This window comes from Pseudochaenichthys georgianus, chromosome 17, assembly GCF_902827115.2.
Source record: "Pseudochaenichthys georgianus chromosome 17, fPseGeo1.2, whole genome shotgun sequence".
In the NCBI taxonomy this organism is placed as follows: domain Eukaryota; kingdom Metazoa; phylum Chordata; class Actinopteri; order Perciformes; family Channichthyidae; genus Pseudochaenichthys; species Pseudochaenichthys georgianus.
This window is the reverse complement of record NC_047519.1, coordinates 26,409,736-26,436,354: the sequence shown is the minus strand read 5'-3', so window position 1 is coordinate 26,436,354 and position 26,619 is coordinate 26,409,736. Positions and strand designations below refer to the sequence as shown.

General features: G+C 39.9%; 2 protein-coding genes across 2 annotated transcripts; one reads left to right on the top strand and one right to left on the bottom strand.

Moving 5' to 3' along the window:
* Nucleotides 1-4,690: 4,690 nt before the first annotated feature.
* Nucleotides 4,691-14,235, bottom strand: LOC117462173 (desmoglein-2-like protein). Its single transcript, XM_034104263.2, has 14 exons — nucleotides 14,044-14,235; nucleotides 13,239-13,361; nucleotides 11,474-11,629; nucleotides 11,227-11,368; nucleotides 10,972-11,135; nucleotides 10,648-10,782; nucleotides 9,939-10,124; nucleotides 9,540-9,829; nucleotides 9,291-9,433; nucleotides 8,988-9,209; nucleotides 8,369-8,599; nucleotides 7,982-8,109; nucleotides 7,542-7,862; nucleotides 4,691-7,423 (listed from the first exon to the last, which is right to left on the bottom strand). Exons 1-14 carry the CDS (start codon nucleotides 14,095-14,097, stop codon nucleotides 6,404-6,406), a joined length of 3,315 nt encoding a protein of 1,104 aa, XP_033960154.1. The 5' UTR covers nucleotides 14,098-14,235; the 3' UTR covers nucleotides 4,691-6,403.
* Nucleotides 14,236-17,487: 3,252 nt separating this feature from the next.
* dsc2l (desmocollin 2 like) lies at nucleotides 17,488-24,610 on the top strand. Its single transcript, XM_034104610.2, has 16 exons — nucleotides 17,488-17,806; nucleotides 18,005-18,095; nucleotides 18,229-18,437; nucleotides 18,528-18,632; nucleotides 18,916-19,071; nucleotides 19,307-19,451; nucleotides 19,536-19,690; nucleotides 19,822-19,956; nucleotides 20,145-20,330; nucleotides 20,467-20,714; nucleotides 20,921-21,063; nucleotides 21,541-21,762; nucleotides 22,404-22,625; nucleotides 22,936-23,051; nucleotides 23,165-23,509; nucleotides 23,900-24,610. Exons 1-16 carry the CDS (start codon nucleotides 17,768-17,770, stop codon nucleotides 24,095-24,097), a joined length of 2,715 nt encoding a protein of 904 aa, XP_033960501.1. The 5' UTR covers nucleotides 17,488-17,767; the 3' UTR covers nucleotides 24,098-24,610.
* Nucleotides 24,611-26,619: the final 2,009 nt, after the last annotated feature.

Sequence of the window (26,619 nt, the reverse complement as noted above, 5' to 3'; positions counted from 1 at the left end):
GACAACAATTGTTGTCCAGAAACTATTAAAAACCCATCAATAAACTGCAAATACCAGATGACCTGCTCCATCATAACAATAAACCTGGGCAATGTTGTTTATTTTGAGTTCACATAAACAGTCTTAGTGCAGTAAACAGTACAGAGCCTAGCTTTTTGAGAAAATAACTTTTTAAAGATTGAGGAAAATATGTGTGATTGTGAAAAGGTTGCCTTTTCACCTGGCTCCTGTTCCCCAACATTAACAGTGTTAATACTTTTAATTATCAGTTTGCTTGACTGGGATGATGCAATACAGAAGACAAGTCCAAACATGTTTCCCCATCATTTCCTGTTGTAGGGAGGATCAGTAACCTGTTATAGAGAGGATCAGTCATAGTTCTTCAGTTGATAACATGTTATATATGGTGTGCTCATCTGTACTGATTGCCAAAAATGAATTATGATGTCAGAAGTAACTTAAATATCTTGTATTTATGGTGGGTTCATTACTTTATTACTATTTTGGATGCTTACTAAGTTCAGCTCACCCTATCCAGGGTTGGGTAGTAACGGAATACATGTAACGGTGTTACGTAATCAGAATACAAAAATCAAGTAACTGTATTCAGCTCGCGTTACATTTGAAAAACGAGTAATCTGATTACAGTTACTTTCGTAAACCTGAAGTGAATACATTTTGGATTACTTATTGGAATTATTGGTGGAAAGATTTCCTCTCAACATGTAATATTCATTACTAGTAGGTACAGCCGATTCGAATCATCAGAGCCGCCGCAGATGGACCAAAAAAGCGTTTGAAAAAAAATTGCGGGTCCGCTCGCTCAGTGAAACAATAACAACGAAACATGGAGGAACAAAAGTCTGCGTTTAAATCGTGTGTGTGTGTGTGTATCACATGAATCTCCCGCCCCCGACATACAAAGCAAAAAACCCCGGGGATTTTATTGGAGCAATATATATATATATATAAACTATATATATAAACTCCCCAAACAGGCGAAAACCTACCAGTTTCACCCACTGTCTCTGCCACCTCCCTCCATGCCTGTTTCCTCCGGTTTGTATCCCGGTAGGTGAAGAGGGTCTGGTCATACAAAACCGGGTGATTTGCTACCCGGATTCTCCTCCAACTTTTTTTGAAATATAGAAACGAACGACGGGATATCTCTCCCAGCTTAGACGCGGTTTGATTGGCTACGGCTTGAGCTGTCAGATTTTCCGAAACGGGATTTGATTGGCTGGCGCTGGCTACTCCGGCGGAGACGGACCGCTGTGCTACCCACAATTCAGTTCGGCGAAAAAGCGAGGCAACGTGATGTCACCCCATTCAAAGTGAATGGGCAGATTGGAGTTGTCGACGCTGTAGTGTGGACGGGCCGTTAACGGAGCGTCCACACTACAGCTTCAAAAAAAGCTTGGAGCTGGGCGTGTCTGTAGCTTGGGGATTTTATTCAAGCAATGCGACCAACAACCAATCACATGAATCTCCCGCCCCCGACATACAAAGCAAAAACCCCTGGGGATTTTATGGGAGCAATATATATATAAACTCTCCAAACAGGCGAAAACCTACCAGTTTCACCCACTGTCTCTGCCACCTCCCTCCATGCCTGGTTCCTCCGGTTTGTATCCCGGTAGGTGAAGAGGGTCTGGTCATAAAAAACCGGGTGATTTACTCCTGCGATAATTAGTTTCTCCTCCAACTTTTTTTGAAATATAGAAATGAACGGCGGGATATCTCTCCCAGCTTAGACGCGGTTTGATTGGCTACGGCTTGAGCTGTCAGATTTTCCGAAACGGGATTTGATTGGCTGGCGCTGGCTACTCCGGCGGAGACGGACCGCTCTGCTACCCACAATTCAGTTCGGCGAAAAAGCGAGGCAACGTGACGTCACCCCATTCAAAGTGAATGGGCAGATTGGAGTTGTCGACGCTTCCGACGCTGTAGTGTGGACGGGCCGTTACTGTATTCGGATTACTTTCAGAGCCATGTAATCAGTAATCAGTAACTGGTTACATTTACAAAGTAACCCTCCCAACCCTGAACCTATCCTAACATGGGAAGTGAGGTGTGGCTGAGAAGGTGAAATGTTATTCATCTTAGAAAGGAAGGGGTGTTGGCAGATTACTGTGAGGTTGCTGTTTTGATTTGCTTAGGGTATTTTTGCTTCAGAATATTTAAGTGTTATTGATATTCCCGAAATACATTTTTGCCACTTTTTTCGCACAACTCCTGCTTTTCAACCTGTTTTTTCTTCATCCCTTTTCATGGTTTGGTGGTGCAAAACCACCTAATTTGGCCAGTATATGGGGTGCCAGTACAACAGAATCAGCTGTTTAAACATCGAAGGAATGGGCTTGGGGCTCTATGTTAAGTATTAAAGGACAACTGCATTATAGCTTTTGTCTTTTTGGGAATTGTCGGGAATTATAAATATATAGAATTCCCTAGCCCTATTCTTTAATGTACTGGAATGTAAAAGGAACATCGATTAGCAGCCTCATATCAGATCCATTCTGCAGTATATAAAGTTGAGAGATATACGGCTTAATATTTTACCAGAGAGAGTCTTGCTTCATTTGAATTGCCTAAAAGTGTCAAAGCCATTGTAAAATTATTTTTGAAATCTTCACTCCAAGCAACCAGGGAGGATCCCATAGTGACAGTAAACAAACAAATAGTTACAAAAGATTCAGAGTGATGTCAAAACACGTCATAACATTCTTGAAATTCACACGATGAAAGTGACATGATGAAACTTGCTGATATGAAGATTGGAATCATGGCAAGATACTTTGCCTTTCAAAAAGTTAGAGTAGAAGCTGGCTGTTGAAATACTCTCCAAGGGGTTTGAGGTTTTCAAAACAAAAATGTTACGTCCCTCCACACCCCAGTCATGTCTGTGAAAGCAAGAATGTTCCATTTGACATGTGGTGAAACAGCTTAAAACGACTGATGGCTTTAGCAAAACCAAGAAAAACACGAACCTGAGTACTTACAATTGTTTGCCCTGGACCCAAGGGAAAAACATTTATCATAATGGTCCTTATTATGTGAAAAAATAAACTAGAAGTAACGATTTTTTTGGGGGGAAATGAGGCGCAATAAAATAAATATGGAATTGAATTAAATGATCCCAAACTTGCAGAGAAAAAGAGAAAGATCTTTGCTAAGTAGAACTGAGTTACCGCTCTGATTTATTACAAGCTTACACATCAAATACACACAAATAAAAATATGCATGTATGAGTGTTAAACTGTCTGAACAAACAGAAGTCCCTTTAGAATAGTTTTTACTCTTTAATAGGCAACCTGAAAAGATACATTGTTAACTTTTCCCAACTCAATGGAAAACTCTTTCCTGCTGTATCTTATACTTTACATTTGCCAACAAGGATACATACCTTAGGGACAGTATGCAGCTTGTGCACCATCTAACCAATACCATACGCCCATCTATTGAAAGCATGACTGGTTAACTGACATAAAAACACATTAAAATTTAAATTTAAACCTCTCACAGCCAGGGCCGCCTTAATGCACGGGCTGACCTGGGCTGAAGCCCAGGGGCCTACGGAGACCAGGGGCCTACGGAGACCAGGGGCCTATCATGAGCCAATCAAAAAGTTTAAAAAAAAAAAATTATTAAAAAAAAAAAAGTTTTTTATTACGGATGTTTTTAAAAAACATTTAAATAAACAAAGTCTTGGCTTTCAGAATATGAAACTTTTATTTCCAAAATCACACGATAAATACATTTTTGAAGCTTGTAAAGGGAAGATGACAGCTCTCCCTCGCCACTCACTCCTCCTCCCTCCGGCTGACATTATGAATGTAAGGCGTATAGTAATCATAGATAACACGGCAGGGTCCGTTACAGTTTGTTTTCATCTGGTTTCAAATAAACAAAGTCTTGGCTTTCAGAATATTAATATACGTCACTCATCTGGAGGAGAGGACCAGGCGCGCGTAGAGCAGAGTGGAGAAGTGCGATCACAGAGCCTGCCGAGGCTATACATGACTTTCATTTGTTGTTTAAATAGGGGGCCTACAAAACCTATCAGCCCCAGGGCCTGATGGCAGGTTAAGGCGGGCCTGCTCACAGCTCAGCTCTAAGCTCTGGTTAAAAGATGAAAACTACACGCAGGCCTTTCATGCAGCCAAATCTTATTTAAATCAACTCTTAGCATTGTAAATGACCTGGATACAAATCCATGAAGGAGACCTGCTTTTCTACTTTCCCTTCTTTGTTTATGTTAAGCATGACTGAATCCTTTTTGGTCAGCTACAAAGAAACCAGTTGTATTTGTTCTACATATGTAGGTATGCCAATTGTCTACTGGAAGAGCTTGAAGCTATATTCTCTTGAAACCCCCCCTCAATGAAGCATTTTACAACGTTGGTTTAGGTATAAAAGATGGCTGCAAATGTGTAAATGGCTTTATATATACATTAAGATGAGCAATTTAAAAATGTAGTATTTATATATATTTTTCAAAAACAATTCTGTTTGAGAGTGTTTTTAGCAGGTGAAAATCCAAACTCAATGTGTATTAATGATGCCGTTCCTGTTAAAAACGTAATGACGGGAACATTTTAACAGTAAAATAAGGTCCCTTAACTAAGGCACTGAGTAATGTAATGTGCAGTTTCCATGCACTTGTTACAACACACACAAACAGGTCAATACAATGGCTTTTTTTTAATTCAATTTTATTACAACAGAAGGTGCAAAACTTAAAAAAAGAAGAAACATCCTCATTATCATGACCAATACTGCTTTGAGGAAACTATAGCATATATGGCATTTGTAAATCTATAGCAAGAACAGCAATATCAAACAGAGTCATTTAACCAAATGTTTTCAGTGCTTGGCAAGCTCATCCATTTTATCTATCATACCCAACACCCTGTCAACAGCACACAACAACAAATTAAACAATCAAAAGCCTGTCTTAGTTAAGTAAGTATGGCACAATATACATTTGATAAAATAGGTCCATCAGCTATTGTACACATTATTTTTTTTAAGATTTGGCACTAAAATCTTTTGGGTCTTTACAATTTAGAAAAACCACATGCTCTGTAGAAATAATACAAATAGTGCAACGATAAAATAGAGAATCTGTGCAGTATTCTCTTTGGTCTGTGTGTTGTCTAATGTTAAAAACAGTCTGCTCTCTTTACATTGCCATTCATCATTCATACTTTTCTCCGGTCTACAGTCAACACAGCCTTATCTATCTCCCAAACAAAGGCCACCCATATAGTATTTGTAGATTAGTTAGTATAACTAACTTCAACAATTTGCAAAAGGTCAGCGACGCATCAGGCATGGCTAAAGCTAAACTATTACAACATGTAACTATAGCATCTTTATAATTACAACACATAATCAAAATACAGATCTTAGAGAACGGAATCTAGTGTTCAAAGCATATATAGAAACATACAAAATTACAGTAGCTACAAAACTTTGTTTTAACTCTGCCTTAGTCCCTCTCTCAGTAGTTGTACCGCTAAATGCTAACAACTTACGGTTTAATTATAGTCATTTCAACTTTCAGTAAGCGACTAAAGTTTAGGATTCTATGAACTTTCTGTGTTGTTATACTCAAGAATAAGTTAAACAGTTTAGATTTGAACTGTCCCACAGTACATCAATGTCATTACAGTAATCATAGTATAACTGTAGCAATTACTGTACATAACTTTTTTGTCAGATGCTGGGATATTTGGATTTTGAAAACGAAATATCTGCATCCTACATAATAACCTTGTGAGACTTGAGGAGCATAAACCAGGGAATTGACAGTTAACTGCAATAGGAGATAGGTTAAACACTGCTCCATTTTATATACTTGGCTGTTGCTGCCCTGAAGCTATTTAGTTTTGCACCTGAAATATACACATTGCGTTTATGGCTGTTCTTTGGTGCCTAAATGGTCATTGTTGGGACCAAGTTAAGAGAGTTATCACACTTGCTAAGGTTTTTCCTCTGCTGGGTTGAAAGTACAGAAGTGAAGACAGAGCCTCCAAATGTTAGAAGGTTTGCCAAATTCTATACTTTACACTAATGTTGACAGAGCCTAATTTTAGCAGGTAGCATACAATAAATCAATCCACTTTTTAGCAACAACAAATATCATTTTAATAGTTTTAGTATGGACAAATGTATTTTATAGCTAACACTGTCATGTAGTCTAGTTAACTAGATAAAGACATACAGTATTGCACTTTTGGTCAAGTAGAGTAAACTATTATTTTACCAGATTTACCACAATTTGTCCATCTGTATGTACATATACCCCGGTATAGTTCAGTTTACTCAAATGTACTGGAGTATATTTAAAAAGAAGCATGAAATTAGTGGATATGCTAAAATTAAATATTGGCTGCTTTAAGCTCTTATATTCGATTCAATATTTCTCTCAGTGACTGAGATCTTCTTACGTTGCACAACCACTTTCTGGCTTCCCTTTGTTTTGGGTGTGGCTTTCAGAGCAGTCTCCTCATTGGACCCTGTAGAGCTGCGAGAATTTGAAGAAAATCTCTCAGTTTGAAACTGCACACCTTGCCCTCTGAGCTCCAAACCCTGCCCTGCAGACCCATGTCCTGTCTGAAGAAAGCCCTGGGCTATGTGTGCTCCTTGCACTCCACCTGAGGACGCATTCTCCACCACCAACATTTGTCCGGATCTGGAGAGAGTTCCTTGTGAAATGCCTTGTACTACTTGCCCTGCCATTCCACCCATTCCTACTTGTCTATCCACAAGGACCATACCCTGAGAGCCTTGTAGACCACCAACTTGCATCAGCCCCTGACCTAACCCAACTTGTCCTACTTGACCCACTGCCCCGTGGGTTCCCCCTGTCACAAGCACCATTTGGGGATTGGACTCAACTACATACATGGGCGTGGCGGCATAGTACATAGTGGGCTGCTGTATGAGCATCGTCTGACTGGGAATCATTATCTTGTCTTGGACATGTACAGTGGGAACAGATGCTGAACCCTGGGCTATGTCAGTGACTCGCTCCTCCTGCACAAAAGTGGAGGATTCAGATGCTACATTAGAGGTGTTGAGAGTGCTGATGTTGACGTGGTCCCTGTCCCTGATTGTTTCTGAGTGAGTGCTTACATGTGTGTGGGTGGAGGGGGAGGGCCAGACAGGAGAAACTGGTCTGGGTGGAGAGACATAAACCCCTGCATCCACTGACTTGCTCACAAAGGTTGACCCATGACAAACCTCAGCCAGGGTTTTAAATTTAGGCCCAAGGTCATTGAGGAACGCAAGGTCATCGTCATTCTCAAGAAGGCTGCAGCAACCTACAGAACCCGCCAGGGACCCCTGACCCTCATAGTTATAGACCAGCAGAGCGTCCTTCCCCTTGGATTGTTGTACAGCATGGTTGTATTTCTGCAAATAAGAAGATAAGCATATAATAAGTTTTCATTATAACAACAACAATCAAATTTAAAATTGTATATTTTAAATGGTATTTTCTAGGTTTTGGGCTGGGGTTTTATGTACTCACACTTGAATAATACTCCTCCAGGTATTGGTTGGACAGAGCCATCCCATCAAAGGCCCCGGCCCCAGCCGCAGCCCCAGCCCCGTAACGAGAGAAACTATGTTCTTGTCCCGTCATCATCCCACCATCAACGTAGTCCATTCCGTTATTATAACGGTTGTACATGTTCTTCTGCATGTTCTCAGATGTCAAGGTGTGACCAGCGCCGAAACCTCCTCCACCAGTCTCCCTAGATATGTACATGTTATCACTAAAGTTGTTGATGTCCTTCATATTCACATGGCTTCCACCATGATCCAATGGCGCAAGCAGAAGCGGAACTTCCTGCAAGAAATAATTGAGATCTTGTTAGAGATGCAACATTTAGGCAAATTTGGTTGACACATTTTGTTAAACTAAATATATCTAAACATTGTTTAATTATTGTATATTAATCAAAGCACCTTGTCTTCTCCTTGTCCCTCAGTGTGATATGAGATGAGCTGTTGTTTTGTATCATATGGTATAGCCTTGAAATCTCCAATAGCTGCTGCACCTCCGCACAGGCAGAACAGCAGCAACAGGGGCAGCACTGAAAAATAAACGTTTTACACCATGTCAACAGAAATTCTTATAAGGTAAGTTCAAATAAGGTCCAACCAATTATCATTTATTTACTTTTTAACAGAGGGCTTTAACTCATGTATAGACATAACAAATAATTGTGAAATGCATGGTAGATTATTGATCTGCCACACTATCTAGTTAGGTATGGCAAACTTGTAGAGTAAAGTTAATGATTGTTATCAAAATAACCAGCCAGAAAAAGAAAGTCAACAAGAAATACTCACACAACAGGAGCAGCAGGCCCAGGAGCATAAGCAGGATACCGGGAGCTCCAAAATCGACTGCCTTTAGAATACGCTCCCTACAGGTTTTGGTTTTGTCTCCGCAACTGCACACATCTACATCCACCATCTCCACATCAGCACAGGACTTTCCCTGCTGGTCTTTGACCTCCACTGCCACTTTGTAAGAGCCAGGCCACAAGTTGGCATGGTCTCGCAGAATGCATGTCGTTGCTGAAGAAAAAGGAAACTCACATTTTAAAATGTACTGCATGAGTGGGTTTGCTTGTGTCTACAGTCATTAATTTCTTTATAAAGAAAGATGGACCCTTTTTTAACAACTGACATTAACAGGCTGTAAAAAACAATGCCCCAAAACTAGAAAAAGAAATGCTTGCCAATTGTCTGTTTAGTAGAGGAAATGAACAAATCAAAGAACTATACAGCATTGAAATGATCATATGCTGGAAAGTCTATTAGAATTCTAACATTTTGGAGCCGAAAACTATAGCTGAATATGGAATATGGTGTAAACATGTCCTTTTTATGTAATTATGAAAGAACACTAAAGCCAAATACCTGTTTTACATATTTACTTTAGAAGTCGTAATCGTTATCTTACCATTAAGACTCTCCACAGTCCATTTCCAGTCACTACTCCCCCCAATCACAGTGAACTCAAATGGGGCAGAATTGGGGAATTCGTCTTGGTCTACGGCCGTGACGTAGATCACTTTATCCTCGAGGCACATTGTTTGCGTTGTAGCGATCAGTGTTGGACAATGATCATTAAAGTCCTCCACCTGAATTGCTATGGTCCCCGTAGCTGTTTTTGAGGGATTATCTGAAATCCAATGGAAAGAGAGATTAATATTACATTTGCAACATACCACTGGAGAATAGTGTTACATTTTGAAGAACTAACCATCGGTGATGCATATAATTTTGGCATAATATGTCCCATTGATCAAGAAAGTGGACTCTCGGTCAGGCAGTTTATTCAGCCGGATATCTGCTGTCTTTTCATCAATAATCAACCAGTTGTCATCATCTTTGATTTTAGCATACCTATACGAAAAACCATATGTGAGGACAAAAAAACAAGCTATTCATGTAAAACACACACATTTAGAGATATCTTTACATCTGTTCGTCATTCACTTTGTGGCCATACCTTACATTGGTGGCTGTCTGTAGGGTATCACTATCAATAGCAGCATAGTTTCCGATGATTGTGTTGATGGAGACGGAAGTTTGGTCCTCAGAGAGAGTCACCACTTTGACACTTGGTTGGAATCGGGGGCCTTCCTTCTCATTGACCACATTGATTTTAACGGGGTAGGATTTTGAGACTACAGATCCAGACCCAGCCCCTGTCGCAGAACCACTGCCAAAACTGTACGCTGCTTTGTTGGAAACAGCAACTTCCAAGTTAAGCGACTTAATCTCCTCATAGTCCAAAGCCTGCAAATTTGAGAATATTACACAGTTTGTTGGTGAGATTATCTTTTATAGTTAAGTACAGTATACTCCTACTAGGTCAAATAAAACAGTTTACAAATTACTCTCTTACCTTATTGATCATGATAATTCCTTCATTGGTCTTGGAATCAGTAGTGATACTGAAATAGCCGGCCTCATTCCCTGAAATTATTGTGTACATAGCTTCCCAGTTTGCAGTGTTAATCAGATCCATGTCAAGGGCTTTCACCCTCATCACTTCCATATTGACCTTGTTCTCCTGCACACTCCCTTCATACTGCAAATAAAACACATGCAAACTATTGCTTTAGAACATTATTAGGAAAAGACAATAAAATGTATTAAAGGTGGGGTAGGTAAGTTTCAGAAACCGGCTCGAGTGCACTAAAAAGTACACAGCCGAAAATAATCCGCCCCTTCCTTCAGACTTCCTTACAGAGCACCTCCTCCAACACACATGAACGCGCACATGACGTCAGCAGACTGGTGAAAGTGGCCGCCTGTTGCTGGCGAGTCATTGAAGTACTGCTGCGATGCACGCCCAATGACGGCACGCCCAATGAGGGCACGAGATACATTTGTGCGTGCACGAGATGGAAGGCTGACAGGGCGGCAATCTTTTTACAGTATTACGGCTTCCACAGATTACATTTTGTTATGGATTTTTTGTCAAAGCACTTAAGATATTCATTGCTATCGGGATGTTAAGAGCATGGAATATAACAAAAAGTGTATCTCGAGCCGGTTTCTGAAACTTACCTACCCCACCTTTAATGTATTGATAAATTATTCACACCTACCGATTCTTTTTCAAGGGTTGGAATATTGTCATTTATGTCCAGAATTGTGACCGAAATTTGTTCACTTCCAATGTTTCCTCCAGCTTGTCCATTCATGTCTGTAGCTTGTATAGTCAATGTATATGTATCTTGTCTCTAAAAAAAAAGATCAAATATTCAATGCACCAAGTCACATATTATAGTTTTCATTAAAACTTGTTTATGGTGAAAGATACAAACGGTTCATCTCCTACTACTGCTTTACAACTTGAAAGCTCTTCCATAGAAGACAATTGTTTGTACTAGACAACAAAAGAATAATTTCAAGTCAGTAAAAAGCCTCACCTCCCTATCCAGACTGTTCTGTCGAACCATGACCTCTCCAGTCTGAGAGTTGATGAAGAACATCCCAGCTGAGCTGCTCTGCTCCACAATACTGTAGAAAATCCTGGAGTGGATTGTGTTCTTCTGATCAGCATCCGTAGCAATTACTTTCATCACAACAGTACCTAGGAATCACCAAAGGAAATAAATTAAGTATCACATCATTGAGTGCAGGTTAAAGAAAGTTTCCTCTACAAAAATACTGTAGATGAGTACCTATTGCGCTCGATTCATTGACATATCCAACTTGTTGTACTTTGATGATCGGTGGGCAGTCATTTTCATCCAAAACAGTAATTTTAAGGTCAATATCATTTTCAGCTAAGGTCCCGTCAGCGTATTTCGCCACACCTTTCAACTACAAAAAGGAACATTAGAATTGGTTTACCATTTGCGCAATGTACAACTTGATATGACTGTAAACTCATTACATTTTACAAATAGGATTTTTAAGGGCTTTTACATGAAAAAAGGGTGTCTCCTCTCGGTCCAGAATAGAAAAGATTTTCACATAGCCAGTGTTACGGTCCACACCAAATACGCCAACAGGTGGCTGGTCAACTCCAGGCCCTGATAGGTAATACATTATCCTTGTGTGGTTCTCCTTATCGGATCGAATCTGAAAAAGAAATACACAAACACAAAATGAATCCACCTTAACTTGAAATCTAGACCTTATGATATGCTGTTGTGAAAAATGTTCGTTAATTTTTTAATTAAGATTTTACATATGATCAGCGAATACAAAGAGATCCAAGAATTAATTCATGAAACTAGACAGTCTTTAGACGACAGGTGAGTGTTTGTCTAAACATCAGACAAAGATGTACTCATATGCACGTTCACACCAGAGTACTTTTCCCATTTAGTTCTGTTAGTACCCCTTATGTCGCGTTCACACCAAAAAGAGTACTTAGTGCCGGGAACTTTTACCCCCATTTTTAGTGCCTGCTGAGAGGTGGTACTCTCCTGGGGAAAAAAAAGTGCCCCAGTTCTGATTGGCTGGGCGAATTGCAAACCACACCCCGTAAAACTCTGAAATGTTTTTTAGAGCCGCCATTTTATTATCCTTGCATTAGCATTATTAGCATTCGCCCAGCGCACAAACGCAGAGAGACTAACTTATGGCAACACAAAAGAAAACATGGGAGCGGTGGAGATGAGGAGGTGTCAGCGTTCTGGCGATTTACTCGGAAGGCTTCAGTAGATGCTGCTGGGAGTCCCAGCAGCTTCTACTGAAGCCAGTCCCCAACTCCTGGGACTTCCGGCCGGGGACTTCGGGTGGCAGTATACGCCGTGAAGTTGTTTGCGGCCTGCCAGTAAACCCAAAGCAGAATAGACGAAGTGACGTCAGCGGTTCATTTGCGTAATCTTCCCTCAGGGAATTTATTCCGGTGTGAACGCGATCGGCACTTAGTTCCATAGGGGAACTAAGAGCTGGGAACTAAGTGCTGGGCACTAAGTACGGCAAAGTACTTGGTGTGAAAGCGGCTATGAGACAATAGCCGCTTTCACACCAAGTACTTTGCCGTACTTAGTGCCCAGCACTTAGTACCCCCATGGAACTAGTACAGATCGTGTTCACGCCGGAATAAATTCCCTGAGGGAAGATTACGCAAATGAAGCCGCTGGCGTCACTTTTTTTTCTTCTGCTTTGGGTTTACTGGCAGGCCGCAAACCACTTCACAGCGTATACTGCCACCCGAAGTTCCCGGCCAGAAGTCCCCGGAGTTGGGAGTTCGGGCGTGGTTTGCAACTCGCCCAGCCAATCCAAATTGGTACTTTTTTCTCACCAGGATAGTACCACCTCTCTAGCAGGCACTAACAATTAAAAGGTAAAAGTTCTCGGAACTCTTTTTGGTGTGAACGCAAAATTCCAGGCACTATCGGAACTAAACAGGGAAAGTACGGGGAAAAGTACTCCGGTGTGAATGCGCCTATTGTGTGTCCTATAATGACTCATGAACATGGGAGTACTGTTGTCACACACACTCAGAGATTAAACTAGGCTTAGCGCATACAAAGGTGACATGAAGGTAAAACTAATGTGGGAAATACCATGACTTAACTTGACGATAGTTAATTATTGTAAGACATGTAAAGTTACTGTGACTACATTCAATAGCTGCAGGGCTGTGAAAACATGTTTTAACAATCATAAATACCTCATTGGGATATTTAGTTTTAGTATAATTATTTAGAAATGAATAACAAAATAGGTTACACACTCTAGCAATACTCTGCAGGCCGGTGTAATCATGGTTCTCCTTCAACTGCCTGGGAGCTATGATCCATTCTCTTTTGTGTCTGCGTAATTCCTGCCCCTTTCCTTCGGCTGACACAGGAACAAGCTGCAGGTGAACAAACAGGGAGGGAAAACGTGATTAATGTGTACAAAATACATTTAAAAAAAGTCAAAACTGCATATTATTGTTGCTCCTGGCCGTTACACATATGCCATTAACTTACAAATAATGTATTATCTTGAGAGGTTAGGTTCATTAGGGTTCTAAAAGAAAACACCAAGATGTATCTTAACAGCTAATTGATTCTTTCATTGTCAACAGAAATATGGTCTGTCAATCATCATGTTAACTATATACTGTATGTCATCGTCTCTTAGGAAAACTGTGCATAACTTTACAAAACATAATAGGGACTTGGTAATATAATTTAAACAAAAATCATCATCTTATTTGCCTCAAGGCCTCTTGTACGTAAACAATCATCAGGGATAATCGATGTGCGACAACGTCTTGATCAATAGCCTACCGTATTTGCCAGACCAAGTTATGGTTAGTTATTGTAGGAAATAAACAATAACGGTTCCGTGAACTCCTAGCATTGTTCACCAGTGTCCATGGAGAAAGCGCATTTTAACAGCAAAGCCGTTGTTTTTACTTTAACTACCTGAACAAATGTATCTAAACGCTAAAATCCCACCAGAGAACAGCCACACCTGTTTTAAACCCGGTACACACCCGATAATGGACATGTGAACAATGTAAAGCGCCTATTACATTGTTTACTTACAGTCAGGAAGAACACCAGCAGAATACAAATGCTGCATTTCAGCAGTATAGCCATCGCCTTCAGAAATATAAACTCCGTTAATCCTCTCGAAGTTAAATCTTGTCAATTTGACTCTCCGTTGGTTTCGTTCAGACTTTGACCCTCCGGAGGGAAGGAAGAACTTTTACAGCGAGAGGCGGTTCCTCTCCGTTTGATTGCTCACAGTCGCTGATAACAGGCGGAGAAAGGGGGAGGTTATATCCACGGTGAGCTGTATTATGTGCAGTCTTTATCTTCAGAACAAAAGAGTGGACTGAGAGGAAATCCTACCAGAATCGGAAAAATATGTGTCCAAAACTGCTTTTATTATGAATCTGAAGTGGTTATTTTTTAGATAATGCTTGTTTTTTTAAATTAAAAAATCATAGGCTATAGGCCTACAATAAATGTCCACCTTGACTTTGCAGTGTGGGATTATCATGTGATTAAATCTACTTTTTCATATTTCTGATTTTGATGGTGATTTAGTTTATTTAAAAAGTATTGGATTCCTCAGAGACCAACTTTCCTACTCATCTGTTAAACATCACCTGTGCCTGTGAAATTCCCAGAGTGCAGCTCTCATAAACGGTGAGCTGCACACTGGACTGTGTAAATGTGTGTGGATCTATATAGGCGTTGGTGAGTTGTTTGTTTAACAGGGAAACACAGAGAGAAAAAAAGTTGTTGTTGCCAGGATACATGAAACATTGAATCCTCATGGTCAACGGTGTGTGGGAGAGGAGAAACAGTATCGGTAGGCCATTATCTTGCCTGATTAGGCCAATCGTTTCTACAACTAAATTCTGATGAATTTGTCTGATGGTAGTGAGAGTGATTGCTTTTGGAGCAATAACCTTTTTTATTCATTGGCTTCATCTTTATCAGCTTCTAACAGAAACATAGGCACAAAGGTGAATGGGTGGTTTTGACAGTTAAATATGATATGAGTCAAATACATAAAAAAATGTTGCACCTCAGAAATTTTTTTTTGCACATTGCACTGTGTGAGATTGTAGATATCAATTTCCTTAATCATAATTTAAAGGTATTGCATTTCATGTCTGTCCAGATTGAGTGACCAAACCACATTTATTACATTCTGCCAAAATTGCCCCCAACAAAACCCATTTCTTACATTTTGCCAAAATTGGCCACCAAAAACACATTCCTGTTTGTGAATATGGCTATTTTGATGGTATATTTGCTATCAGTAAGGCTATAATCTACGCATTAGTTGCACTAATGCAATGTAATATGTCAAAAATAAACAGCGTAACAATTTTCAGAAGACACATGCACATTATCTTGTGAGCTGAATTATAATATAATGTATGTCATATTTTCATATTTGGAAAGATAACACTAAACTGCAGTTTTCCCCCCTGTAAGTACACCTCCCTACAACTAATGGCAGCTTACATCATACCTTCAAAAAGTTAGTTTTTTGTTGAGAGAGGAGTTGATTCAACCATAATTTATAAGAGTATACAACATATTAAAACATCTCTTAGCATATCTCACTATAATTCAATAGTAAACATTACCATGAAGTTGAGTGAAACATTTCCAAAACTGTTCGAGCATGAGAGAACATTTTGTAATGGGATCACAAGCTGTGATGCCAAATAGGGTCAGGGACTTTAAGTGGAGGGGGGGCCAAGTGGTGGCGTGTGGCATTTTGACTCCATTGCTCAGGTCACATCCAACTTCGAACTCAGCCTTTATTTTCAATCAATCGCTACGAAACAATAGCTGTAGATGTTTCAGATGGGTGTGCCGGGCTCTAATAATCTGCTAACGTAAGTGGTTTCTGGCAAGCACAATTATTTTATGGTTGATTACAAAGTTTCATGCATTTCAATGTGACAATGACACACTAATAATCAGACAGTTGTTAGTCACATATACTCTAGAATCACCAGTGACCAACTTGTCTCACCCAAATACTAACCATCATATTTGACATGAACGCTCCCACCCTGCCTCTCACTGGCACCCACCCAACAGGAGTGGTGAAAAGGGTGGAGAAGTTGCATTTAACAAATGTTTTGATCGCAGCACAAATATGTCATTATAATAAATTTAAAAAACTGGATCTGTCTTAGCCTTTAATTACATCAATGTGCCTGAACACATTATGCAGCGTATATGAGTACACGATGATTCCTGGCAGCACACACGATTTGTTTTCATGACGAAATCAAATCGTCATCATCAATAAGATGTTGTGAAACCTAGTTTGGAAAAAAACGCCTTTTTGCCAAACTAGGTTTCACAACATCTTATTGATACAGGTGTCATACCTGGGAAACTAATCAAAGTACAAAACAGATGTGTTGAAAAGACATAACAACCCCTGCTATCTTTTAAAGTTCAAAATGGAGACTGCTGAAAGATATATCATCTTTAGCTTTTATTGATCTGTACTAATTAGCCGAAAATCCATTATTCAGTATTGGTTTTACCACAGTATATCACAATGAGTGGAGAGTGTCGGAGTGAGAGGTCAAACATCCTGTCACCAATAGAATAAGCAGAGACAAAATCAGTAGATTTGTCCAAACATACGTAAGATGTGTACTCGATACACACACAGAAGCCTGAGTGCAACTATAACTCACATTCATTTTAGCTTGGGAGTAACACAAGAGGGTATTTTGCTGAGTCTGTTTTGTATAAGACACACAGCACCAAGCCCTTTCAATATGTCTACGCCCATGAGTCACAACAGAGCAGTCTTCCTGACATTTTTCTCACCTTTCCTGTTGCAACTCCTACGTAACCTGACTTCCCTATGCACTTTTAAACAAGTCTCCCTACCCCATTACACATATTGCTGGCTCTGACCACTCTCAATTTTATCAGCAGTTTATACAGATAGTGAACGCTTCACTGTGGGAAGAGAGCCTCCCCCACACCAGGCTTCATTCAGCACACATTCCTGTGGCGTTAAGTGAGGAGTGCAATTCAGTTCCTCCTACCAGAATGCTCCAGTGGAGAGGAGGGGCACACAGAGGTCACTTTCCGAGGAGACCTGTGACAGCTTTCTCAGACCAGAAAAACAAGCAAACAAAAAGTCATTTCCCCAAGAATGGCTAAAAAAAGAAGTGTTTTCGAGAATGTTTTAATGTTTTACACTTTGACATTCATTTAAAGCTAACACCACTAAAACCACCTGCTCAGCATCACTATTAATCATAAGAAATGTACCTGCAAAACATTACAGTGATTTTATATGCACTTATGCCACATATGGTACACTAATATAATTCCATTTGACATTATAGTGTTTAGATTTGTTTGCATGTCTTGCAACGTTGTATAATTTATTACAGAATGACATTAGTTGGCAAACTATTTGAGCAATGTTTCCCCCTGCTGGCAGAAAAAATGTTTAAGGACAAACTTTTTTACAAGTTGACGTGTGCTCCGATAGCAACAAGGTGCATTCGCCTCGCCTGCGGATCTCACCAGGGAGGATCTTAGTCTGGGTGTGGCAGCCAAGGTGTGTCTGTGTGTTGACTCACTGTCAGATACCAGGGCTTAAACTAAAGTCTGCACGTCCCATTCAGACAACAAGTGCAGGATCAGACGAGTTTCTTCTTCTTTTAACGCTGTGAGAAATATATCCTCTGTCAGTCTTTAGACGGTCAACTGCCGGACGAGTTCCGCTTTACGGCAAAGTGCATTGAACGTCTAAAAAATGGCGAATGTTTTAATTTTCAACCTCTGCTTGGCGTTGGTAAGTGATCCAGTTTATTTTTAATTCCTCTCCGAACTATTATATCGATACCCATGTGACGTATGACTATCGTGTTAAGCGACTATATTTACAAGAATGTTGTTATAATTGAATTACTTGCTATCAAAGGGATTGTCACCGGTATTTGGTTCGATATTTAGAAATTCACTTTAGGACCGACTTTCTACTGTACTTCAGGTGCTGTCCGGTGTGGAGTCATGTTTTATTCCGGACTCTCTGTACATAATTGTGCCACGAACAATTCAGACCGGGCGAAAAATAACTACAGGTACTTTTTGCTTCTCCACAAATTCTTTATAGAACACTTTATATCTATTTCAGCTCGAATAATATCATCCAGTATTGCCTGTCTGTTTAGTAGCCGCCCTTCACATTTACCCATTCACTCTCGCTTTTTTTAGTTGAAGTTGCCGACTGCGACACCAACTCTATGATCTTTACTTTGAGCGACCCCAATTTCCAAATAAGACCGAATGGCGCTATAGAAGCTCTAAGGCCTGTTTCAGTGTCGGGAACAGGGCGGACATTTTCTGTGTGGGCCCGGGACAACAATGGACCGGAAAGTGAGATGGTTGTCCACCTTGTGCACAGTGCAATACAGGGAAAAAAGGTAAGCTGTTGCAAGACTTTCCAAGTTTGTGTATCCTTTTATACAACATGTATAGCCTACATTAACGTGTTGTACCTGTTTGTGTTACAGCAAAGTCCCTCAAACTATCTGAAGCGAGTCAAGAGACGTTGGAGTCCACCACCCTTCAACATATTAGAGAATGATAAGGGACCTTATCCAAGAGACATTGAAAATGTAATCTTGAACATATAACATACTTTGCATTGTAGTGTTTATAAGCTTAAACACTGTCTCTCAAGTCTTTATGGCCGCATTTTCAATACATGTCCAAATATTCACTTTGTTTTCCTCTACCTGCTCTTGCCCCCCTTTTCTCCCTCTCCTCCCTCCAACCTAAAAAAGTCTATTATCACATTACTTCCAGCTGTCTTTATGCAGTGATTTATTCCTCTAGGCATAACGAAATTGTCTCTTGAAACATATTTAATTGTGTTATCATTTTGGGTTTCTGTTTTAGATTGTGTCGGACTCTGAAGCCAATCAAGAAGTGTACTACACCATCAGTGGACCGGGTGTCAATCAGCATCCAGTGGGAGTGTTTTCTCTTAACAAGGATTCTGGGATGTTGACTATACACAAACCAGTTGATCGTGAGGAATTCCCAAGATTGACAGTAAGTGTAACATTGGGCTGCAACATATGATACATGGTGGATTCATCTGGAGATCATCTTAAAAAAACAATTGATCCCAAAGTCAAACATTTAGATTCAACCCTTAATTTAAACAATTCAAATTTCACATGGCATTAGATCACACTTTAAAAGGCTAATCTGACATTGAAAATAAATGAAATCCTATTACATACTTTGCACTTCTAACTTGCACTTCACTTTTATTTTGTTACAGTTAACGACCAGAGTTTTCAACAGAATAACTAACGTGGAGACAGACCTGGCTTTGGACCTTGAAGTACTTGTAGATGATGTGAATGACAACGCTCCAACATTCAAAGGCCCACTACAATTCACAGTGCTTGAGCACAGCCCCCCAGGTGAGGAACATGAACAACACAGCAGTTAATTCTGGTCTTCAGTGTGGGAGATAATAAACTGGATGATTCTGTTTTACACTACAGGGGCAATTGTGGGGAAGGTGAATGCTGACGACAGAGACGAAGTGGGAAGCCTCCACGTCAAGATCAAGTACACTCTTGAGGATGGATTCAGCCGGTTTGCCATTCACCCAGCCACTGGTGTCATCACCACAACCACTAACACCCTGGATAGAGAGGTGCACACAAGCACCATTCTATTTTATATTTAGTCTGAACTACTACAAATGCTTTATCTTGGTCGTTTCTTTCCTCAACATAACATGTTATTTACCTTTTTTCTCATGTAATTTTCTCACCTGTTTATTAGACACAAGACACGTATTTGGTGATAGTAAAAATCAAAGACATGGACGGTGCAGCTATAGGTCTGTCCAACACAGGAACAGCAACCATTACTCTCGCTGATATCAACGACAACCCGCCAACGTTCACAAAAACCTCTGTAAGTGATAAGCCAATACATAATACAAATAAATTAGAATATTTCACATCTTAAAACACACTCGTAATGTTTTGACAGTGACAGTACAATCAAACACCACAGGTGTGTTTTATATAAAGTCAGTGTTTGGAACCTTACTAAAACATTGGTTGTCTAATTTAAGTAACACACTTTTTGTTTCCTTTCAGTATGCAGTCGATGTCCCAGAAAACGTAAAGGAAAAACTTATCCTCAGAATTCCCATTGAAGATAAAGATTTAATAAACACACCAAACTGGATTTCCAAATTTGTCATAGCCAAAGGAAATGAAAACGGAAATTTCAGGATTGACACTGACCCCGAAACAAACGAAGGGCTTCTGTATGTCTCAAAGGTGAGTGAGATCTCCTATTATAAGATGTAGTTGTGATAGTAATAATAAATAATAGACTTACTGCACATGGAAAGCCTGTAACCTGTGAAGAGACAACTGATTGTTGTTTACAATACTTCCTTTCCTGTTTTTCCAGCCCTTAGATTACGAGCAGAACAACAATGTGAAGCTTGAGATTATGGCACGTAATGAAGCTAACCTGACTGGCACCACATCCCAATGGGTGTCCATCCCTGTGGATGTCAACGTCGTCAATGAAAATGAGGGTCCGGCCTTCACGGCTCCTACTGTCCGCTTCCCTGTCAAAGAGAACACAGCCAACGGCACACTGATAGGAAGTTACATTGCTCTCGATCCTGAGACCAAGAGCAGCAACGGCATCAAGTAAGCAATCTTACTTCATATTTTTCTGGGAGAAATTAACTTTACTGCAGTGAAGGATGACTCATAATAGACACAATTCCAGCCAATGATTAAGACCCCAACTTTATGTGTGTGTTTCTTAATTTAAACACTGGAGGGCAGACTTTCACTGCTGAACGGAAGAATGTGCTCCTAATAAACAATGAGTTATTTCCCCCCTCTCTCAGGTATTACAAGACCACAGACCCAGCTTCATGGATCGACATCGACAGAGATAGCGGAGAGCTGAGGGTGGCGAACACAATTGACAGAGAGTCACACTATGTCCATGATGGAATTTACAACATCACCGTGAAGGCTGTTGATGCTAGTAAGTTGCTTGTGAATGCCGCACATTTCCTTGTCATTGATTTCTACAGTATGAGTCATGGACCAAACTGTTTTTATAACACTACAAAAATGACTTCCTTACTCGTACCGTACCAGTTTAATTTAAAATCATGTCAGACTTCATGTCTTTTGCTTGTATTGTTACACCAGCCGAAAGTTATTAGGAACACCCACTCCACCCTAAGTATCTGTCCAAACAAACGGCACATCCTGAGAACACCTGTAACGAGGTGTGATGGGACATCATCTACAATGACTCCCAGTTCTCTGATGTGATGGTGAAAATTGGGCTCATATCCCAGATGCTCGTCAGAATTGTTTTTTTTCCCACCAAAGAAAAAAACCTGAATAGAAACTCACACTAAGCCAAAATGCAGCCAACTTGGTCCATCCAGTTTTCTTTGTTCATCCATCGACATGCTCTTTTAAATAAATATTAACGTAATACTTTTCTCAGGCTTAAAGACAGGAACAGGAACAGTCATTATTGTGGTGGAGGATGTCAACGACCACATGCCGACGCTTCCCAAAAGCGAGATGGTGATCTGTGAGCAGGTCGGGCAGCTGGGCTCTTTGCTGGTTGTGGCTGAAGACCTCGACCAGTCTCCCTTTTCCTCCCCCTTCAGCTTCAGTCTGCCAACGGATAGCGACGGCAAATGGTCTTTGACTAAATATAATGGTAAGTGGTTGTACTTTGATTTTATTGTATTAAAAAAAAACCTTCTCTAAAACACATTTAATTTTTGTGAGAGGTGTCAGAATAATCTATTACACAGAATCCAACAGAGTACTAGTGAAGGAGTGAGAGTCAGGCATAATGTTGATTATTGACAGCTTCACTGATTTCTGAGGCTGATCCCAATATAAGGTGGAAGAGGACTTTGATTTTTTTTAGAGAAGTAAAACTAGCAATACTATAAAATATAATCCGCTGCAAGTCCTGCATTAAAACATGTACTTATAGTTATAAAAGTCTAAGTTACTATATATCATTTTATATATAACTATACTATTTTATAGTTTATTTAATCGTTCAAAGATATCTTCTGTAATGCAATTTATAATAAGCCGACATATGCGGTCACACAATATGTGTATGATAAACTGATATTTAATAATATTAAACGTTTGAGCAGTTGTGCTATAGTATGTGTTTGCATATATAAATTGATCTTTACGTGAAGTATCTTTGTTAAAAACATATTCTTTACCCTCTGTAAACTTCACTTGATGTTCAAAATGATCCGCAGTATGCAACGTTGCTATTTCTACGACAAATGTGTAGAATCCCCATCTTATTTTCCACATTTTGGTCCCCAGACACGGCAGCTACGTTGAAGCATGTGAAAGACCTTCCTACAGGGATATATGAAGTCCCACTGGACGTTACAGATCTGCAGGGCTCTGGTAAAACTCAGGTGGCTCAGGTGAGGATCTGCGAGTGCAGGAATGGAGCCTGCTTGGACAAGGACCACTCTACGTCTTTAGGCCCGATGGGAATACTGGCTCTGCTGCTGCCTCTGTTGCTCCTCCTGCTGCTCGGTGAGTCGCCCCCCCCCCCCAGCTCTACTCCTGCCAGCACAATTGTGAAGCTACACTGTGTAGATAATGAAACAGGAAATTGTGCTCATGCATTTGTAAAAGTGTCAAAAAGAGTACTAGAAAGTTCAAGGTTCTTTTACTGAATTATGCATGGTATATTGGACACAGTGCGATGATGTGAGGGAGTTTAATACAAGGTAATGTGACAGTGTGCTCACTCCTGTGATGCCTTCCACACAGGAAGCCCTGTTTGTTATAACATGCATTCCTTTGTGCATTCTTTTCTAACATGTTTCCTTTGTTATCGCAGGCTTGCTGCTCGCCTTTTTCTGCACGTCAAAGAGAGAGAATATAACACTGGAAGATGAAGGAGACAGTGGAGGAATCCTGCTCAAATCAAACACGGAGGCCCCAGGGGAAGAAGTGGTAAGAATGTCATTATGAAAGCATTGCCTGGGCGCAAACCCTTGTTAAAAAAGTTTTAAACTTTATTCATGTAGTTAAATTCCAATGACTCATTCAAATGTTTTCTTTTACAGGATTCAAGTCTCATCACTATCCCCATCAACGGGGGGGAAGTTACAAAGGGCTCAATAAAGGGGAATGTTGGGACTGCAAGAGGAGCATGGACAGGGAACGGAGGAGCATGGACAGGGAACGGAGGAGCATGGACAGGGAACGGAGGCTTGCAAGAGGAGGCGGTATATACGAAAAATGTCCAAGGCAATATGCAAGATGTCTATAACACCCAGTATGAGCAGTACGGTCAACAGCAAGGTCTTGGTAGTGGTCAGGGTAGTGGAATGGCCTATGACAGCAGATACCTCACCCAGGACTCCACCTTTCTCCACAACTGGCAAACCAATGGCCGCTATCTAGACCAGGTAATAAAGTTTCATCGTTTTTTTTAAGTGAAAATGTTCATTATATATTTATTATATGAAAAAGAGGTGTCAGGAAGCACAGAACGTGGGAGCAGAATTAAATATGTCCAGATGTGACCACCTTTTCTTCTTCCCTCAGTTTTAATAACTTCTGTGTTATCTGTAAGAGTTTAGGAAATTCCCTTGTGTTATATAATCTTGTTCTCTAAGCCAGGATAGTATCCTCAATAAACTTTAATATTTTTCAACTTCCTGGCGAGAGATATTATTTCTCTTTGTAATATCTGACTGCCAGTCAGACTTGTGTTATCACATTGTGTAATATCTCCCCCTTGTATCGCTCACACTGACAAAGAACACGCTTCCTCTTCCTCCCCCTTTGTCTTGTAGAAACTGGTCCACTTTGGAACAGAGGAGGACGGGCGGTACGCAGATGACGTCATCCACGCCTATGGGTTTGAGGGGGTGGGCTCTGCAGCTGGCTCTGTGGGATGCTGCAGTGACTTTGGCGACAGCGATAACCTCGACTTCGTCAACACGCTCGGACCAAAGTTCAAAACTCTGTCAGAGGTCTGCAGAAAGACATGAACAATGGAGCGCAAAAAGTAATGGTGTTAATGCCTCACTGTACAGGATGTAGAGAGGCCTGAGCGCTTAGTATGCCCCTGAACATGAATGAGAAAAAACAACAATCTGGCAGCGTCACTGTGTGCTATGCTATCACTTTTTGTTGTTAGTTTGGCTTTTTGGGAGTAAAAAAGGTTGCACTGAAAACTATGCAAATGCAGTGAGTTGTACATATTTTGTGTTTGTTATGTGCTGTCCATATATCCATAAGCTTAACCTGTGCTTCTCTTTGTGGTGGGGGGTGGGGGGATTGTTTTGCAGGGTCATAATTGTATTGATGTATGCAGCGCAGGGCTGACGGGTTTTTATATCTGCTGAATGAGTCCTAACTTTGGCTATTTTAGATTTGTAAATAATCTCTGTTCACTGTCTATGACACCAAGTTGCATTTGAGTGGCTGACTTTTAATTGCTTGCAAAATTATGTAGTTTTGATATGTTTTTTTAAAGAAAACTAATAAATAACTAAATGAAATGAGACGATTCTTTATTACTTCACACGCATACTTCCTTTTCAAATGACATTTCCTTCGAGTTATTAATCAGTTTGATTTGTCATAAACTGCTTTTCCAAAGAATACAGTAATTTTCTGACTAAACCCATTCTTGTGTTCTAGCTCTTGACTGTTCATTGGGCGTAGTTCAGCCCTGTGTGTCAGACAGTAATCCTGTGAAAGTCAGCACAAGGGCGTGCATGTGATGAGTGAGATGTTACTGTCACTGTATGCTACTGTGTAAATACAAGAATGACTAGACACAAGTAAAGCGATACAGATCAGAAAAACGTCCTTGAACCTGCTAATATAAAGGAATCTTGACATGTGTATATTAAGTTGTAATTGTGCATGACCATTAAATAGTGTTTCTCTTGGTGCTACAGTAGCAAAGATTATATCAATTTATTTGAATAGAATTTTAAGATTTCAATTGTTTTTTAAAGTTATCTGTAACTCAACAATATGCCCTAAAGACTGCATAGCAATGTTACAGTGTGTTTTATATTAGAATTAACTTAGAACATTAAATAAAAGAGGCTTTCTCATACAGTACTTTGTACTTTGGCAGAAGGTCTGACAGGCTGTAAAAGCAGGAACAGAGGTTCTTTGTGCCCGGTCTCTGTGTGCTCTGGTGAATGATTTACTGGGTGTGGCACTTTGAGCCCGCACAATGGAAAGTGCAGTTTGTTTGCCAAGCTTATTTCCCCGCCTGGCTAATATTTACCAGCAGTTTTCTGCAGATCAAGTCAGTACACGTACATGTAATATAGTGCTTTTCCCTGTAATAAAGCAATTTCCTCCATGCCTACTGACTGTACCTGTTACCCAACAGTTTGCACCATGCTTTTTACTTCTGTCGTGTTTTTACAGTTTAATTCTGTCATCTTTAAAACTGATTTTCCATTAACAGGAAAGGAATGGCATGGTCCAATGAATGTCCCTTTTAATGTATTCATATTTAAAATAGTGATATAATACTGCAGATAACAAGCTTAGTTACATGATGCACAGACCTCCATGAATAAATAATAACCTATTACAAATGTATTGAAACCCAAATTGAAATCCCCCATGAGTTCTCAATGCTATTAAGCTTTGGCTTACTATGGATTATTATCAATCAATCAATCAATCAATCAATCAATCAATCAATCAATCAATCAATCAATCAATCAATGTGTATTTATATAGCCCAATATCACAAATGTTACATTTGTCTCAGTGGTCTTCACAGTGTGTACAGAATATCAGTATGACAATACGACACCCTCTGTCCTTAGACCCTCACATCGTACAAGGAAAAACTTCCGGAGAAAACCCACAGTTTAAATTATTAATTTATAGATAATGTTAAAAAAAAAAGCATTGGTCCTCGTAAACAATTCACCAACTATTGTTTACAGTAGTTGTCATGCAGATCATGCATCAGTGTGATGAATCACACATGTGAAGCTGGAAATATAATTAGAGGGTCCAGAAAGGACCATCTGTCATGTAATTGTGTTGATGAGTATTAAGGATGACAGCAGAGAGCCGGGGGGGGGGAAAGGGAAATGAAATCATGGGATGAAACTAGTCTCACTAGTCACTACCATCAAACACTGGAATATTGTTAAAAATACAACAATATTATCTGCGTTGATTACAAGAATACTGTCACAATTACAGGAGGATGTGAACGAGATGGGAACATCAAGGGTTTTTGCTCAAAATACAACCGGGGCCAATTAGTAGAATCTTGAAAAGTCACTTAACTCAAAATAATGAAAATAAGCAGTTAACCCACATATCTAAAGAAGGCACTCCAAGCACAAACGGGAGCTCTATTAGCTCTATTTTACTAGTAAACAGTCTTTTCTTCTTTTTTAATTAATGCCCTCTGTAGAAATAAAACGCTTTTGTGCAAAACTGCTATTCCAGAAGTCTGCAGGGATTTCAATTTCCTAGGAATATTTGGAAATACATTCTTGAACTCCCTACCACCATT

Bases quoted from the DNA above. Each gene is read 5' to 3' on its own strand.
- LOC117462173 (XM_034104263.2), bottom strand. From the start codon at position 14,097: ATGGCTATACTGCTGAAATGCAGCATTTGTATTCTGCTGGTGTTCTTC. The intron at 11,369-11,473 runs GTAAAAGCCCTT...TCCTTTTTGTAG, and splicing joins AGGAGACACCCTTTTTTCAT to TTGAAAGGTGTGGCGAAATA. The intron at 7,424-7,541 runs GTGAGTACATAA...TCTTATTTGCAG, and splicing joins TGGAGGAGTATTATTCAAGT to AAATACAACCATGCTGTACA.
- dsc2l (XM_034104610.2), top strand. From the start codon at position 17,768: ATGGCGAATGTTTTAATTTTCAACCTCTGCTTGGCGTTG. The intron at 17,807-18,004 runs GTAAGTGATCCA...ACTGTACTTCAG, and splicing joins TCAACCTCTGCTTGGCGTTG to GTGCTGTCCGGTGTGGAGTC. The intron at 21,763-22,403 runs GTAAGTGGTTGT...TTTGGTCCCCAG, and splicing joins GTCTTTGACTAAATATAATG to ACACGGCAGCTACGTTGAAG.